The 18,628-nt window shown below is 37.4% G+C and overlaps 1 protein-coding gene across 4 annotated transcripts; it reads left to right on the top strand.

The window, feature by feature from the left end:
• The first annotated feature begins 8,768 nt into the window (after nucleotides 1-8,768).
• marveld2a (MARVEL domain containing 2a) lies at nucleotides 8,769-18,520 on the top strand. Of its 4 annotated transcripts, none has more exons than XM_067574072.1 (9): nucleotides 8,770-8,999; nucleotides 11,017-11,075; nucleotides 12,599-13,567; nucleotides 14,732-14,952; nucleotides 15,413-15,457; nucleotides 15,562-15,716; nucleotides 16,434-16,605; nucleotides 17,245-17,295; nucleotides 18,334-18,520. In XM_067574072.1, the coding sequence occupies exons 3-9, from the start codon at nucleotides 12,616-12,618 to the stop codon at nucleotides 18,451-18,453; spliced, it is 1,716 nt and encodes a 571-aa protein (XP_067430173.1). In that variant the 5' UTR covers nucleotides 8,770-8,999; nucleotides 11,017-11,075; nucleotides 12,599-12,615; the 3' UTR covers nucleotides 18,454-18,520. The 4 variants fall into 4 exon arrangements, with proteins under 4 accessions (XP_067430176.1, XP_067430173.1, XP_067430174.1 ...); XM_067574073.1 differs by having other exon boundaries at nucleotides 11,017-11,108; XM_067574075.1 differs by lacking the exon at nucleotides 11,017-11,075 and having other exon boundaries at nucleotides 8,769-8,999.
• Nucleotides 18,521-18,628: the final 108 nt, after the last annotated feature.

The following is an 18,628-nucleotide window of genomic DNA, read 5'->3' as shown; positions in this document are numbered from 1 at the left end:
TTAAGAATAGTTTTCATCTCTTTCTTTACATGTGCAAATGATTACCAATGAATGACAGTTTTCACTTAATTATTTGGTCTTTTTTTATAAAGATTGTGTAACATTCAGCAGGAACAGTTTCAGGCTTTCAAATCTAAAGTCTTAAAGTCTTAAAGTCTGCAGACACAGCAGCAGGTCTGTGAGGCTGTAATGCTCATTGTAAAGAAAACCAAATAAAATAAAAATGATCCAATATCCCCCCAAAAAACAAAGACTGGAGAAAAGTCCCTCAAAAAATAAAAATTTGTGTAGCAGAACTTTGTTTTTATATGTTTACCTATTAATCATCTCTTCAAACTAACCAACTGTATATTAAAGAATATAGTTATGTTTTTAAAAAATATTACAAGTAAAAACATATATATTATATAAAGTAGGCTAGTTAAAAGTAGCTCCAACCTCAACCAGCTACAGCAGTAAAATATATCAGACAAAGGGGCCATTTTTAAGTTTACTTTTGATACTTTAAGTATGTTTAGCTGATAGTTTGGACTTTCTGAATAGCAGGACTTTTACTTGTAATGGAGTATTTTAACATTGTTGTGTTGGTACTTTTACTGAAGTAAAGAATCTGAGCTTTTCTTCCACCACTGGACAAACTGAAAACATTTGACCTGATGATGGAATTTCTGTAAAATCAGAAGATCAACGTTTACAAAGACCATGAATATGTGCACACTCTGCTAATAATGGTAATTTCCCTCTAAATCAAAGTCAACCTGCTGGTGGCACTAGAGGAAAAGTCAGAGGATCACCAAAGTCAGTAGGATTTATCCTCTCGGGAACATGAACATCTGTACAAAATTTCATTGCAATCCATCACATAGTTGTTGAGATATTTCAGTCTGCTGGTAAACTGACCAACTGAGTGAATCACCATCGTGGGGCCGCTAATGTGTCTAAAAATACTTTAACGGACTTTCAGGGCTGCTATCAGGGAGACAAAGATGGTAAAAATAGACAAGATCGAGTACTCCACCCTGCCCGGCTCTATCTGCAGTGGCACACTTACAGTTTCACCATCAACAGAAACATCATTGAGAAAATACAGATACAAAGACGATGAATCATACGAAACTCAGCTCTCTATTGGAGAAGGAATCCATGACCTCAGTGTGTTTTGAGGTTACTTTCCTTTTTTTTTAGATTTTCCATATATATACAATATATACTTATAATATATGGAATCCTAATAACCAAGCAAAACAAAACTAGACAATCACACATATATAAAACAAACAAGCTCAACCTCTGTCTTCATATCTGATCAACTTAAATTAAATACATGAACTCATCATAATCACGCATCATACATTGATCTCTGAATACAGTTCATCTCTACCAAGTACACCCACCCAATTAAACAATAGAAGATCAAAAAAAAGGGAACAATTTCCAGTCTTTATGTTTCTAAACTGATCTGCTGCTACATTATGAACCATCCAGACCTCTCAGGTGGTCTGGGATCAGGTCTGCTTTCTGTCCCCAGAGTAAAAACTAAACATGGAGAAGCAGCTTTCAGTTTTTATGCTCCACATATCTGGAACAAACTCCCAGAAAACTGTAGATCTGCTGCGACTCTCAGTTCTTTTAAATCGCAGCTGAAGACTTTTCTGTTTGCCTTTCATTCAACCACATTAAGGGTTAATATTTTACCCTTTTAGCTTCTTTTTATTTCCAAATGTAACACTTTTTAATTATTTTTATATGTCTTTTTACTTGTGTTGCTTTTATATTCTGTTTTAATGCCTTTTATGCTCTATGTAAAGCACTTTGAATTGCCTTGTTGTTGAAACTTGCCTTCAATACAATTAATGAAAAAAGAATAATCTGCAGACACCTCACTAGATAAATACAAACTAGTGGATTAAAATAAAATTTCACCTCCAATATTGCTGATAAAAACTGTTTTATATCAAAGCAAATCTCCCAAATTTAGCAATCATGGTTACTGCATTTAAGATTATTTTGTTTTCTTATCCAAATTGACAGTTTTAGAATAGAATAGAATAGAATAGAATAGATGGATATACGGGACAGATTGTAAAGACCTCTGAGGCAAACTTGTGATTTTGGGTTTTTTATATATATATACAACTGATTAGACTTGACTCTAATTCTTGCTAATTTTAATTACACTCTAAAAATCTCTGGGTCAAAATTGTACCCAGTTTGGGCCACTATAGCACCAGTACAACATCAGGTTAACTTTACTCAGCAGCAATCTGTTATTTTGACCCAATATTACACACGACAAGCTTGAGTTTTAACTAAAAAAATGTCACAAATGTGTCGTTTCTTGTACAAACGATGTGCATGTGACATTCAAAGGATACACAATTTACAATCATTAACAAACACCCACATGTAGATTATAACAAGCTTTAATTGGGTAAATAACCCAACAGTAAAATAAAAAATAAAATTAAAACTGGGTTAAAACAAACACTCGTCATGAGTGTCTTCCTGTGTGACGTTAATCCAGTACTGAGTTGGCTCTATATTGACCCAAACTGGGCAAAAGTGATTTTAATTGTGTAACTTTTCATTGTTTTCTGGCACAAATGTAGAATATTTCTGCTCTGAGTCCCATCTGCTCTGCCGCAGATAGAGTTTTATCTCACTATGACTCTGCTGAAGTTTGAATATTTCTGCTGATAAACAAGAGAAGCATCTGTTTTGCGAAACGTTGATACAGAATCATCTTATCTCAGTAGGTCAACAAAACAGAAACAGAAAAAAAAAAACATGTTTCGGCAATCTAAGAGGTGCAAACTTTACTGGCTTTTAGCCAGTAAATCCCAGTTAGAGAGTCTGACTGAGAGACTGACCCAGTTATGTTGTTTCATCAATGAATATTCAGATCCTTTACTTAAAACCATACATTTACACATGTAAATTGATTGTTATGTGATGTAAATACTGTTGTTATTGAGAATGTCGCTATTTATTATGAGCTTTATTTAATTAATGTATTTCTGGTAGTGATATGTTATGACTATTTTAATTAGGGACAGGGGTCGCAAATGAGCCTTGGCTATAAATCCTATATGCAAATACATCTGTTTCATGTTATTTTAACCTGTTACAATGTTTTCTTTGCATCGTCCCTGACAAATAAACTAATAAATAAATAAATATTTTAAAAAGTACTCCATTATAGAAGTATTTCCAACCACAATCCATCATTTGTTGTTAGAATAAAGGAGACTTTCTGGCAGCTATAATAGCAGCTAATTTTTAAATGTTTATACTGTTCACTCCAGTAATTAAACGTGGTCTTCTGGCTTTCTAAGCAGACTGAACTTAATAGACATAAAAGCAGCCACTTGGGAAATAATGTGATTAAATCTGTACAGTCTAATATAATCTATGATATAATCCAATCCAACAGCTCTTCATGCAATATGATATTGAAGCTTTTTGTTGACACTGGTTCAGAGAGCAGCTGGTTCTACTCTGTGGTCAGTTTTGAGGTTGTAGATGTTCTACTGCTCTCTAATGACAAGTGTTTCTAATATTCTGTCTCCTTCATGTACATGAATGAAGCTGCTCAGAAAATTTGAAACACCTTTGACATCGTTTAGACCTGTAATTGTAATTGTGGCTCCATGTCAGTACAGTTTCTAAACAGCAGAGTGCAGCGATGATGAGATGGATTATTCCCAAACTGCCTCCAGACAGACGATCCACAGAAGAATCAACCAAATAACAAAACAGTGTTTCTTATCTCAGCGATTCAAGGATACGAACATTACAGCTAACTTGTAAAAAGTACATCTATGATCTCTACCATAAAATGTAATTTTAAAAAGATAAATAGGCTAATGACTAATGTTTACAGTAAGTTACACTGTGAAAGTGACAAGATTTCTGTCATTATAAAGTACTTGAAACAAAGAATTTACTATTTTGATTTAGTCATTTTAACTTAATGCTAATAGACAGCCTGATATTCTTTCAAAAATCAGGAATTTACCTCTTCAGGTGTTCAAGACTGATAAGACTGTTTAAACTACACATTGCATTTGTGAGATTATGCTAAAAAAATGCAGCAAAACAGCAGCATTTTATATCCAATGTTTGCAAGCTACAACAATCACTCAGCATTTCCTCAGCAATTGTGGCCATTATATTAGTAGAAATGATGTTTCCATCATGTTTGGTGGTTATTTAGTCACATAAAACTTATTTAATCTGACATAACAAAGCTTTACCGGAAGAATCATTCAAGATGAACAATTTCCTACATTTTTATGCCATCAACGAAATCTAAAAGGATGTGCTGATACCGTTTAGGTAAACTCATCAAAGTCATGAAGGCGAAGAGCACCGACGTTACAAAAAATAATCTAAAATTGCTTCATATTAACCTACCAGGTGTGAACAGGTCTGCAGACGGTCAAACACTGAAGTTTTCACAGAGATGCATCACAAACTATTTAACCAAAAGTGCCAAAATTGTTTAAAAGAAAACGTATAATCAGAAAATGAAGTGACATACATACACTACCAAACCTCCAGCAGAAGAGAGAAACACATGGGCTCTGTGGTGCAGCTCTCAGGACAACAGCAGGTCCGAGCTGAGAGGAAGAGGAGGGTCATTGAGCCACAGATGGTGATTGATAAATAGTCTCTTCAACAGTCAAACAGTACCAGTGTTTTATAGAGTGGTATTAACAGTTTCATGTAGGTAAAGGATGAGTACTTCTTTCTCTACCGCTGCTAATAGACTAGAATATAAAATATGAATAGAAAAGTACAAAAATGTACAATATAAAATAACAAAATATGAATACAAGCATTAACAGTATAAAGTTATATCAAATGTACAATAACAGACTTAACCCTCCTGTTGTCCTCGGGTCAATTTTGAGTATCCTGACTAAACTTTTACAAATACCAGTCTGCCATAATCCATCAACATATTTTCCTCTGATCTCAACTATAGTTAAAATAATTCATAATTTCTTAGTCAGAATACTGTTTTGAAACCATTTTAATTTTTTTGATGACAGACACATAATGACACCTGTTGTCTTTCCGGGTCAAAATTGACCCGAGGACAACAGGAGGGTTAACAAGACAGACAACCATTGAATAAAACAAAGAGCTGTCATTAGGCATAAATATCAAGATATTAATATATGTCAACATCACAATAATGTATTAGGATTCATGCTGAATGTGGTAAAAGTGAGATTATATAAACTTATTGTACTTTGTGTGTACAGTAGGATCCAAAAGATCTTTGGATCCTACTGTACATAAATTGCACAGAATTATTGTTTTGCACATTCTGGGAATAAAGTAACTTATTGCACATGATCTGAAAATGACACAGATGTTGCTGCTCATGTGTTACTACAACACTTCAACCACCACTGATGGTCTTTATTGTCTTAAAGTCTTTATAGCATATCAGAGTTTTAATTGTGTAGTAACTGATGCTGCTCACCTTGAAGCTCCTCTGTTTAACTGTACACTCACCTGTTTTCTGTTTATCACATCAGCATCAGTTCTACTGTAACCTCAGAGTGCCATCTAGTGCTCAGCAGACATTTCAGACACAGTTTTGAAACTTATTATCATATTTTTTTTTTTTACTAAAATGTTACATCTAATGGTTGGACGGTAAATCAGTTCAGATCTTTATTGTCCCACCACAGAGGAACCCGTCTGTCTGTCAGAGAGGCAGCATAAAAAACACAAAAACAACATAAACACAATAAAAACACAAGACAATAAAAGGCATTAAATCTTTTAAGGGAAGTGAAAGACGACTGGAGCTGCTGCATATGAAAGAATATAAAATATAAAATATAAGTCTGACAAGTCATAAAAATGTTTCCTCATGTGGGGCATGTACAGTATATTTCTCTTAAAAATGTGTAAATAAAATGATAAAGTGGAAGCATGCTGATGATTGATTTCCATGTCAGAGATACGCTTTTGTATTTTTATTTCTTTAATTGTATTTTGTATTTTTATCTTTATTATCATATTGTCTCTTTTCTCCACTTTGGCCTGAATTCTAAGCAAACCACTTTATATTCAGGTCGACCCGTCTTGTGTCTGTGTTTGTCTCAGCTGTTCTGGTTTGAAACTTCTTTTCTGCTGTAAGACACTGATGTTATATTGTAAAAATTAAAAATGCAAGTCATAAAAAACCTCTCCAGGTAAATGAAGTGGAGTACCAAGTACTGAAATATTGTGTACAAAGTAGCAGAAAATAGAAATACTCAAGTAAAATGCCTCAAAATTATATTTAAGTAGAGTATTTCAGTAAATATACTTAATTATTTTCCACAACTGAGACATTTATGCTAAAAAATAAACATGTTTTATTTTACCTGAGCTTTAAAATATACAAAATACAGTGTTAACATTCATCTTTGCTGATTTGAGCTTTAATAAGGAGCTTTTTTTTTTTTACACATCATGCACACAACAGGATGTACAGTGACGTGACGAGAAGGGACAAACATCACAAGACAACAAAACTAATGTAACAATAAAGACGACAAAAACAAAATGTGAAATATTAAGACAATAAAATAGAAAATATACAGTACAAAATAGAGAATAATTCTTCTTCTCTTCCCCCCACAAATTAATATTCATAATAATAAACTTAATCTATATTGCACTTCTTCACTAGGCAACAAAGACAAAATAAATGAAGCAAAGATAATCACTATTAAAACACTGCAACGCCTCAAGATAACATTATAAAAACGAGATATAGTGCAAACATCATAAAACAAGGAAATAAAAAACGCATAAGGGTCAAAGTTCAAATAAAAGCATGACCTAGTTTACTGACATGACAACCGGTCGAAACAACATGCAAGAGGAGTTAAAATAAATATTATATGGAAATAATATAAATTAAGGATGTGTGGAGGGAGAAGAGGAGTTAGAGGGAAATGTGTTGACTTCCTGAATGTCTTAAATTAGGGGATCAGAGTTCAGTTCAGTCTTTGTGTGCTGGTTTTGAGGCAGTTTGCCAGACTCCAGCTGCAGGTTTATAGGTCATAACATTTAAGGTGTTCCTGCAGGTGATGCATGATGTCATTTTCTCTCGTTAGATTATTGCTTCTGTCTGAAATCCCCTCTAGATTACAACCATTATATGAGTTTTGCCAGTTTAATGTCTTAAAGATCCTGTGTTTACGTCTGTTGTCTCCTCTGTCACTATACAGAATGGGCGGTTAAAGCATTAGTGTTGCTTACTCAGCTCTTTATTAATAATGACCATAGTTCAACTCGTACACGTTATAACTCTCATCAATCTTATCTCACCTGACTCTAAACCATAAACTGTATATAAAAAGCTCTGAATGATTCATGCAGCACAATGCTTACCGATTTCTCCATTGTTACACCTTCCACACATGTTTTAAGACATATAAAAACACTGTTTCCTGTATGTCTTTTCAACATAAAAGTGCAGTCAACTTAAATTGACATGTAGTCCTTCCTCATTTTAAAAAAAACATCCAGAATCTCTGAATATTTAATTATTTTTCATTTCTAAAGTTTGACAGCTGGACACCAGATGTCTCCTCCTTCACTGTAAAGTTCATTCTCAGTGTTTGTGGACTGGAGGCTTCAAGTTTCCACATCACACTTGTGTAATTTGCATACTGGATCACGATTGGCTCCAAACTAGTTGTGATGTGAAAGCAAACTCTGCACAGAGAAGAGAACAACATCCAACTAAAGGAAGTGGAAATGTAGGTCAGAGGTGGAAAGTGACATAAGTTCATTTACGCAAGTACAATTTTAGGTACTTGCACTGTCATTTGATGCTACTTTATACTTCCACTCCACTACATTTCAGAGGGAAATATTGTACTTTCTACTCCACTACATTTATTTGACAGCTTTAGTTACTTTTCAGATGCAGATTTGACACAATGGATAATATAACAAGCTGTTAAAATACAACACATTGTTAAAGATTAAACCAATGGTTTCCAACCTTTTTGGCTTTTGACGTCTTACAAAAAGCAGTGTGTAGTCGGGGTCACATTTCACATGTCTATGAGTTGTTAACAGCTCCACCAAATAGTGATTTTTCCCTCTAAACTTCTCACATGCTTTCATTTCAATAAATGTTCAAATGATCCAATATTTCAGCAAAAATCAAAGATTAGAGAAAAAGTCCAAAAACTGAAAACAGATTTGTGTATCAGAACTTTGTTTTTTCTTCTTTCCTCTCCCATTAATCATCTCATGACCCCTCAGATTTATCTGCTGACCCTTTGGAGGGGCCCGACCCCTAGGTTGGGAACCACTGGACTAAACTAGCTAACTGTATATAAAGTAGTGTAAACTAGCTCCACCTCCAGCAGCTACAACGGTAACATGCTGCTCTAACACTGATGCTCCAGTATTAATAATCTAATGATGTCATATATAATAATATATCAGTCAGAGGGACCAAACCACTACTTTTACTGCAATACTTTAACTACATCAAGCTCATAATACTTATGTACTTTTACTGCAATACTTTAACTACATCAAACTCATAATACTTATGTACTTAAGTAGGATTTTTCTTGCAGGAGTTTTACTTATAATGGAGTATTTTTACATTGTTGTATTGGTACTTTTACTGCAGTAAAGGATGTGAATACTTCTTCCACCACTGGCTGTCTATATATATATCAGCCTGTTATTATTATCATATGTTAGCAGAAGGTGGAAGTCAATAATGTTTTTGCTTCCTCATCACTGAGTGTATCAGTCACAGCCACAGTATCAGTATCAGTCTGTTGCTCAGGTGAGCAGCTCAAAGCTTTTTTTTTTACAGGTAAATTTCCTGCACCACAGTCTGCGTGACGTCACAGGGATGGGCAGGTCACGTGGTGCGGACCGAGGGAAACCTGTGGTTTAACGTTACTGAAATGGGAGAAAGAAGAAGAGGAGAAGGAAGGGAAGCAAACAAGGTAGGAGAGCTACAGACCGTCTTAACATCCTCCAACAAGAAGGATCGATTAGTGCTTTTCAGTAGGGTATTGATTAGGAACGGTTTATCATCTGAAATGTGAACTTTTTTATGTCGAGAGGTAAACACAACGGTAGGTTAGCTACACAGGGCAGAACGAGAGAAGTTTACCTTCTTCAACCGCCGCTTTTTCTTTATCTGTCTAAAAATAAAAAACAACAACGTTCAGAGCGACATGTTAGAAAGCTATAATCAATAATACATTTACTAAATAACTTTAAACATGACCGTGACTTCAGACGGAGTCAAATGAAAGTGTTTTCCTGTCTTTTTACATTGACCGAGCCCGCTGGCTGAGTGCCAGCTGAACCGTTCACAGGTTGGTTTTAAGTTCACTTCACGTTATTAGGCCTCATTTACTGCACACACACACACATATATATGCACACACACATTATTATTGTTATAAATAAAGGCTGAAAACTGTATATAAGTAGCTTCATGTCGTTATATTACAGCCGAGGTGTTTCTGTTTTGGAGCAACAATTTCCTGATATCAGGAGCAGCGACTGATCATATAATACAGAGTTAATTACAGTTATCAGTCTGACACAAAGACAGTAACTAAGTACTTTTACTTAAGTACAATTTTGAGGTATTTGTACGTTACTTGAGTATTTCCATGTGATGCTACTTTCTACATTTCAGAGGGAAATATTGTACTTTCTACTCCACTACATTTATTTGACAGCTTTAGTTACTTTTCAGATGAAGATTTGACACAATGGATAATATAACAAGCTTTTAAAATACAACACATTGTTAAAGATGAAACCAGTGGTTTCCAACCTTTTTGTCTTTTGACGTCTTACAAAAAGCAGTGTGTAGTCGGGGTCACATTTCACATGTCTATGAGTTGTTAACAGCTCCACCAAATAGTGATTTTTCCCTCTGAACTTCTCACATGCTTTCATTTCAATAAATGTTCAAATGATCCAATATTTCGGCAAAAATCAAAGATTAGAGGAAAAGTAAAGGATCTGAATACTTCTTCCACCACTAAGAAGTATTTAAATGTTTAACTTAAGTAAAAGTAGCAGTAGCACAGTGTAGAAGTACTGCTTAGCTAGTAAAAGTCCTGCACTTTCTTAAGTAAAAGTATATATTCTTCACTCAAGACATTTGAAAACATCACATTGGGCTTTAAGACATTAGAACATCTGTTTTTCATTATTTTAAGACATTTTACAGATTAATTCTTAAAATAATCAGTGGATTAATCCATTATATATTATATATTATTGTCTAAGCATTACTAATGTTGCAGTTAGTGAAAGTGGGAAGCCTCATCTAGAATAATACATCATCATGTATTAAGTTTAGATTTATTATTTGCGAAGTAACTGAAGCTTTCACATAAATGTTAAATAGCGGAAAACGGAAATACTCAAGTACAAGTACAAGTACCTCAAAATTGTACTTAAGTGTAGTACAGAGTTGAGTAAATGTACTCAGCTCAGAAATCAAACCGCCCTGTTGTTGTTTGAAGAGATCAGATTCACTGTTTGACTTTTTCCTTAAAGCTTGAGGCTCAGTTATTGTTCGCAGCTGATGAGCAGATCAATCAGAGGTGAAAGGATTCGTCTGAATGATGCTGCATGAATGAACTTTATGAATATTTTTTATTACTTTCTCATATGACAAAGAAAATTAAAGTAAATCCTCACATTAAAGGAGCTGCTGGAACCACAGAATGTTTCATCAATTAATCAAGAAAATCAACAGATTAATTTATATTGATCTTCATCAGCAGATTGAATGTCTTTGTGTCATAAAATTGTAAATACTCAAATTTTCATGTATTTCAGTGAACTTTTAAGGTTCATTTTGGCTTAAAAGTTGATTTTTAAAGTTCATTCTTTATCTTGGAAGCAGCAGTTTAATATTTTTAGGTTTTTGGTCAGTAAAAACAATTAATACGTCAGTGTTTATTATCCTTCATGTCTTTGTGTTTACAGGTGATTCCTCGGCTCACTGTGTGTTTAAACAAGGTTTGCATTCTGACCTGCAAGCCAATGTAAGTCGTGTTGAGTGACTGCGTGTGAAAGAGGTATTCAAGCACAGTTCTTTTTTTTTTTTTACCTCTAAAGATCATAAAGAAAGAAATGGGGCTTTTTTTTAAAGGCTTTTTGGTTGTCAAGAATGTATTTTTGTGTCAGTAAGTTTAAGACTCCCGGATACGAGACGCGAGTCGTTATTACAGCGACGGGGGGGGGGGGGGGGGGGGGATTTGTTTGGCTCCGTATTTGGTTGCAGCACAAAAATGCATTCTTGACTCGGCTTGCATGGAGGATGCTGGGATAACATCTGCAACTCATGAGGGCTCCGGCTGAAGGGTCTTTTCTCCGGTGACCTCGGGCTCTGAGGCTTATCTTTGTTTGTTAGGACTTGTTTATGAATTTAAATGACGTTGCATGAATGATATTATTGAATGTTTATGTGGATTTTCTGCTTGTGACTTGTTTTCATCTTCTGGCTTCTTTCCTTCTTATATTTCTTTTCTTTTTGCCTCTTTAGTCCTTTGTTAATGATTTAAATTGATCATAATATGACCTCCAATCTCCAACTATTTTGATAATCTATTAAAATGATCTTGTTCCAGCTTCTTAAATGTGAATATTTTCTACTTTCTTTCATCTTCTATGACAGTAAACTGAATATTTTTGGGACATTTGTCGACGTCACCTTGAGTTTTGGGAAACAAAGCGACATTTTTAACTGTTTTCTGACATTTTATGGACCAAACGACAAATCAATGAATCAAGAAAATAATCCACAGATTAATTGATAATGAAAATAATCGTTAGTTGCAGTTCTAAACAATTCTGGTAATAGATTAAGTGCTGAAAGTCATTTATCAAGTAAAAATGCCAAATGCTCTCATGTTCCAGCTTCTCAAATATGGATGTTTTGTTTCTTTTTGTTTTTTAATATAATTGAACTCAATTAAAGAGTTAATGAATATTTACAGTATGTGGAATGTGGAAATCAGTGGTATCAGTAGTGTCTGTGATGCATGAGTGGAGAATGTGTGTGATGATTTAAGGTGCATGAAGGCAAAGCAAAGAACTAAAGCAGCATAACCAAAACAATCAGGCGCCTGTGGGAGAGAGACGACCTGCAGCAGCTGCAGAGAGAGAGGGAGGGGGAGAGAGAGAGAGAGGGAGAGAGAGAGAGAGAGAGAGAGAGGCTTAAATAACCAGGGAACACGCGGCGGCCCCTCAGGTGTTCCAGGTTACACTAACGATCCACCTGCAGAGTGAACAGAGACAGCTGACGGGTCGTCTTACAACACGATTAATAGTCAGCAACTCTACCCAACACCAGGAAGTCTGCACAAATCACCATATTTGTGAAGTTGGAACCAAAAGTATTTTTGCTTCAAAAATGATAATTTATTATCAAAATAGTTGCCAATTAATTTTCTGTTGATCAACTAATCGTTTCAGCTTTGATTAAAATAGTTACAGCCTTTTATTTATTATAACACTGAATGAATATTGTGTGTGTGTGTGTGTGCGTGTGTGTGTGTGCTCTCAGGGACCATCACCATCCTCATGTCCAATGGAGGAGGCTTTTACGGACGCACTGAGCATATCCGCCAGGCGCCCCACTATGACCAGGTTCCCCGGGAAACCTTATCACGATCAGACTCGTACGATCTGCATCCTCCCTCGCTGAGAGAGCAAACGTCAGCTCGTTTTGCTCAGAGCGCCGACCCGCTTCCTCCTCCTCCTCTGCCCGACCAACCTCCCGTGGGGCCCGAGTTCGACCCCAGCGGCAGCGAGGACAACGCCGACCCCGCCATCGACATCAAACCGGTCCACCGTTTCATCCCGGACTCCTGGAAGAACTTTTTCAGAGTAAGCAACCGCAGCAGTAAGAAGGCGTGGTCCATGCCTGCCTCGTCTTATAACAACAACAACAGCACCTCTGACGGGGTGCGCTGCTCTCCTCCGCACTCTCCCTCCGTTCCCGGATCATACCGGGATCCCTATGGGGGCTCAGGCAGCAGCTACAACTCCCGCAAGGAGCTTCTGGGAGCTCGGGACGCCCACGAGTCCGAGTCAGGGCGCACCTACCACACAGGTCTGACCTACAACGAGCGAGTGGAGGAGTACCAACAGCGCTACGCCTTCATGAAGTCCTGGGCGGGGCTGCTGAGGATTCTGGGTTGTGTGGAGCTCCTGCTGGGAGCGGCTGTGTTCGCCTGCGTCTGCGCTTACATCCACAAGGACAACGAGTGGTTCAACATGTTTGGATACTCGTCTCCCGGAGGAGGAGCGTACGGAGGAGGTATATACGGTGGCGTAACGGGAGCGAGCTACTACTCCGGACCCAAGACCCCGTTTGTGCTGGTGGTGGCGGGGCTGGCCTGGCTGGTGACTGTGATTTTGTTGGTGCTTGGGATGACCATGTACTACCGCACCATCCTGCTGGACTCGTCCTGGTGGCCTCTGACCGAGTTTACCTTAAACCTGGCGCTGGCGGTGCTGTACATGGCAGCAGGTTGGTAACCGTAGCTACGGCTGAACACATCCACCATGATGATGAGTTAAAAGTTCAGCACGTTATCTCACATACCAGCAATAATATTGATCCGTGAAGATAGTTTGGGTATTGTTTATCCTGGTTTAAGATCTGTTTCCATCTTAAAACAATGGAGGAGAATGAAATCTTGCATTGCAAATATGACATTTAAATATTCAGGAGGCAGTGAAAATGTTGAATGAGGGTTTATTTGAAGATTTAAATCACAACGTGGCTGCAGATGGTTCTTATCAAAGAGTTAAATCTCAGACTGGACCATTAAGACTTGATGTTTTACTCCTATTAACACCATTTTACAAGATATAACATCATTTTTAACCAGTTTTGAGGTCCAGGTAACACCTGTTGCAGATAATAATATATGTGCCTGTATTCTAGCAGATAGAGAAAGAAATCTAAATCTTTTATACTTTACAAAATATGATGATTTAAGATAATTAATTTTCTGTGAAACCCTGAAATATTCTGATTTTGACGTGTTTAAGTTCTCTAACTTTGTCTCAAAAGTCTAGAAGAGATTTATGATGACTCCAGTGCTATATTGTTAAAAAAAAATCATATAAATCTCTCAGTAATATCTTTTTAATCTCCTCTTCAAGTGTTCTCATCAAGTTGTGACACACTCGTCCCGCTGCTTCTCCCATTCCTGGAAACATTTAGTGTCATCTTCTGTAACGTTTCCAGAGCTTCCTGTGATTCTTCCTGGATTTCCTCCACGACGGCGAATCGTCTCCGTTTCGGGTCCCAGTCTTTAGTTTCACTAAGCTGTAGTCAGACACCGATCTGATAACTGCAACCCTACTCCGGTGCTGAACTGAGGGGCTGAATAAAGCACCAGTATAAGATAAATGAGGAGTTTTTAAACTGGAAATCATGCAAAGATATTCCAGTAGAGCCCCAGAATATAAATATAGAGCTGGAAATGTGCAGGATACGTCTCTCAGGTCCAGGTTTTGAGAATAAGTCTCAAAACCTGGACAAATAAAACCAAAACTGATGGCTAGATTCCACCGAATACAAGTGAGACAATATGTTTTTTTGTATTTTGAGTGAACTGAACCTTTAATCTCACTCGCTTTAATCCCCACTTGAACTTCCTCATGTTTGCTTTTTGTTTACCAGGTATCGTTTATGTGCGAGACACGACTCGCGGAGGCCTCTGCTCCTATCCCGTCTTCAACAACGGCATTAACGGGGCGTTCTGCCGCACCGAGGCGGGTCAGACCGCCGCCATCATCTTTCTGTTCGTCACCATGGTTGTTTATCTGATCGGAGCCATCGTGTGTCTCAAGCTGTGGAGACATGAAGCGGCACGCAGATACCGGGAGAGGTACGGCCAGGAGGTAAGATCCTGTGATTCCTTACATTCCTGCAGGAATTCCTTTTTAATCTCGACGGATTATTTTCAACACTATCCGTCTAACTTTGATGGTTAGAAAATTGGCTGTTGCTACAAACATGTTCACACTTACAGACTGTATAATGCAACAGCAAACCTTGTAATGTGTGCACAGGCTTACAGCTGCGGTGGAGTCTGTAATCTTATCTGCAAGATGCACACAAAGCACTCCTGTTCTGTTTTGGTCCCTTATTTATATGTATTTTGGTCTTTTTAAAGGAATAGTTCAACATTTTGCTTTCTTGCAGAGAGTTAAAGGAGAGGATTGCATCCACTCTGTCAATTTAAAATGAAGCAGGAGCCAGAAGACTGCTAGCTTAGCTTAGCTTAGCATAAAGATGGGAAATATTGGATTTTCTTTTATCAGCTGCATGTTAATGGGATGATATTTCTGTATGTTTTAGTTGACACAGATGGAGCCCTCTGAGATGCGAGCTGTACAATCATTGGTAAGTGTTCTGTGATGTAATGTGTTAAAACATAACACAGACTCTGAGTATATAATTCTTATTTTATGAGGGAGTCCAATAATCTGTCGTTGTGTCTCTTACAGATGGCTGCACCCAAAGCTCCAGAACAGGTTCAGGGCTCCTCAGTGGTTCCCATCCAGGCTGCACCTGCACCGAAAGCAGGACCTCCGAAGGTTGTGCAGGGCGGGATCCCCTCAGGACACATTCCCAAACCTGTTATTGTGCCGGACTACATTGCGTAAGTGCTGCTAGAGATACAATATGTTCTATATCTAACGGCGTGTGCCAAGAAAAGTAAACACAATGTATTTTTATTATTGATAATTTTTTTATTAATTGTTAATTAATTGTTTGGTCTAAAATAGTGAAAAATGCCCAAACAGCAAGTTAAAATATTCAGATTGATTGTTTTGTCCAATTTGTCATCAAGATTTACATTTTATGAGCTGTAACAGTCACTTTTTGATATTTTTGCTTCCACATTTTCACAAACAATTAATAGATTATCAAAATCGTTGCAGATCAAGATACAGTATGTAATTCTAACATTGAGATAGAGCTGCAATGATTAATCAATTAGTCAATCAACAAAAAAATCATTTTGATAATCGATTTGAGTCATTTATTTAAGAAAAAATGTCAAATTGCTCTTATTTCAGCTTCTCAAATGTGAATATTTTCTGGTTTCTTTCTTCTTCTATGACAGTAAACTGAATATCTTTTGGTTGTTGGACAAAACAAGACATTTTAGGACATCATGTCGGGCTTTTATAGAATGATAATGAATATAATTGTTATTTACATTACGATATATTACGACCATATCTGTCTGTTACTGCTTTGTTATTTTGATTAGCCACTGTATCGTTAGCATCACCTGACATGTATGCAGCACATGTAGTTTGCTCTTATAATATTAGTGAAGTGTGTTTCTCTGCTTCTCTCCGTCCTGCAGTAAATACCCGACGATCCGGTCTGATGAGGAGCGGGATCAGTACCGAGCCGTGTTTAACGACCAGTACGCAGAGTACAAAGAGCTCCACTCCGAGGTGCAGGCTACCCTCAAGAGGTTCGACGAGATGGACGCCATGATGCGCGGTCTGCCGCAGCACCCGACCAGCCAGATGGTGAGTGGTGTCACACGTCTATTCTAAAGGTTTGGAGGTAATCTGTGAGGAATAACGAAGGAGAGCAGAATCATGAGTATAATTATTGATTAAATGTCATTAAATGTCGCAATTATTCTTGGAGGTTTGGTTGCAGTTTTGGAAAAGCTGGTCAGACTCTCCTCTCTGTCATACATCATTCGTGGCGGAGCGCTGCTTTTAAAGGGCTTTAAAGACTTAACTCTGTGCAGCCACGCCCCCCCGCCCCCCCCAACAACCACATAAATACACACTGGACTCTGCATTGATTTATGGAAGTTATCTCCCCGTCAGTCTGACTGTGGGCGTCATGGCTGCTCTGCAGTAAACTACGCCGGACAGATTTCATCAGTGTTTGGTTCTATGTGAGCACAGAGGAAGCGTTTTGGAACGGACTGATTGCGTATCTGAAATATTGCACCCAGTGTTTTTGTTGTTTAAATGTGCCTCATTTCCCCATCCTGCAAACTCCTCTGTTTTGCACTTCCTGTTCCCCTCCACCCTCGAATTCCTTCTCAGCACCATCGAGAAGGCCTGTTCGACATCATCATCATCATCGCAATGTGAGTCGTAATGTGTTTCAATCTTTAATGAAGTGACCGATCTCTTTTTTTTTTGTAGGAGGCTGATCGCATTAACAGAATCCTTCAGGACTACCAGAGGAAGAAAAATGTGAGTCTATTGTCTTGTCAATGTTTTGTATATACTGTCTATAGCAGCGGCTTTTTCTGCTGCTTGTGTTAGTTTATATTATCGAGGCTCGGCTGATATTCTGCTTTTCCTCCAGAGAGTCGAGGTTCAGTATCATCTCCTCAGATGTTACACACTGTTAGTAAAGATATCTTCCACATAGAGCCTTAATTATGTAATAGATTAAAGGATAATGTGTTGTGTTATTTAATATTTTATGTTATGAGGAGACCAAAACCTAATCCTAATGACTGTGGTGATCCTCTAGATAATCAGTGAAATATCTCAACATCTACTGGTTGGATTGGCACAAAATTTTGTACAGACATTCATGTTCCCCTGATAATAAATCTTACAGACTTTGGTGACTTTTCTTATAGAGCCACTGAGAAATGCCTCAACAACTATTGGATGGATTGTTGTGTAATCTCTTTGGTGTTTCCATGTAGCGCCATCAGCATTCCCATCAGCCTCAGCTGTGTTTAGTGCTAATTAGCAAATGTTACTAAGCTAACAAGCTAAACTAAGATGGTGGAAATTGTATAAATTAAACCTGCTAACAGGTTAACATGTGCTAACATTTTCATTGTTAGCATGCTAAGTTTAGCATTTAGCCCAAAACACTGTTGTGCCAAAATGCAACCTCACAGAGCTGCTAGCATGGCAGAGTCTTAGTCTATAGCTGTTTCTAAACAAACTAGCATGATCTTAATCTTCATAATGAGGGAACATGTCACCCAGTGCAGCGATGTGGCTCATTGACAGGTTTTTAATAGTTTTTAGATGACAACAGAGGTCTACGGCACAGAGGAATAAGATACATCAGGCGTTGGATACACAGACAATATGTGTTAGTTGATCAATTCATTGTTGTTGATAATAAAAAAATATAGAAATCACATAAGTAACTGCAGCTAAACAGCTGAAATGACACAGTTAATGATCATTAAAGTGACTGGTTTGTTTGATTTGTTATTATATTTTAACTCCCGTCTGTGTCTCTGGTTTTTACCGTCTCAGGACGTTACATTCCTCGAGAAGAAGGAGCGCTGCGAATACCTGAAGAGCAAACTGTCGCACATCAAACAGAAGATCCAAGAATACGATAAAGTCATGGAGTGGAACGACGGATACAGTTAAACCTCTGTGGCGTCAACCCACTGGACACAAATACAGAACTACTGTTGACAGCTGGTGGTGTGAAAAAGACATTTTAACTGGAGAGTTGAACGCCAGTCAACACTAAGGAGCATCACAGGGAAATCCAGCTCGCTTTAAAAATCTGTCCAACAAACGTTTTATCAGCAAGTTTTTG

This window comes from Thunnus thynnus, chromosome 19, assembly GCF_963924715.1.
Source record: "Thunnus thynnus chromosome 19, fThuThy2.1, whole genome shotgun sequence".
NCBI lineage: Eukaryota > Metazoa > Chordata > Actinopteri > Scombriformes > Scombridae > Thunnus > Thunnus thynnus.
Note: the sequence above shows the minus strand (reverse complement) of the source record. Positions and strands in the feature narration are given on the sequence as shown.

Bases quoted from the DNA above. Each gene is read 5' to 3' on its own strand.
- marveld2a (XM_067574075.1), top strand. From the start codon at position 12,616: ATGTCCAATGGAGGAGGCTTTTACGGACGCACTGAGCATATCCGCCAG. The intron at 13,568-14,731 runs GTTGGTAACCGT...TTTGTTTACCAG, and splicing joins GGTGCTGTACATGGCAGCAG to GTATCGTTTATGTGCGAGAC. The intron at 16,606-17,244 runs GTGAGTGGTGTC...TTTTTTTTGTAG, and splicing joins AGCACCCGACCAGCCAGATG to GAGGCTGATCGCATTAACAG.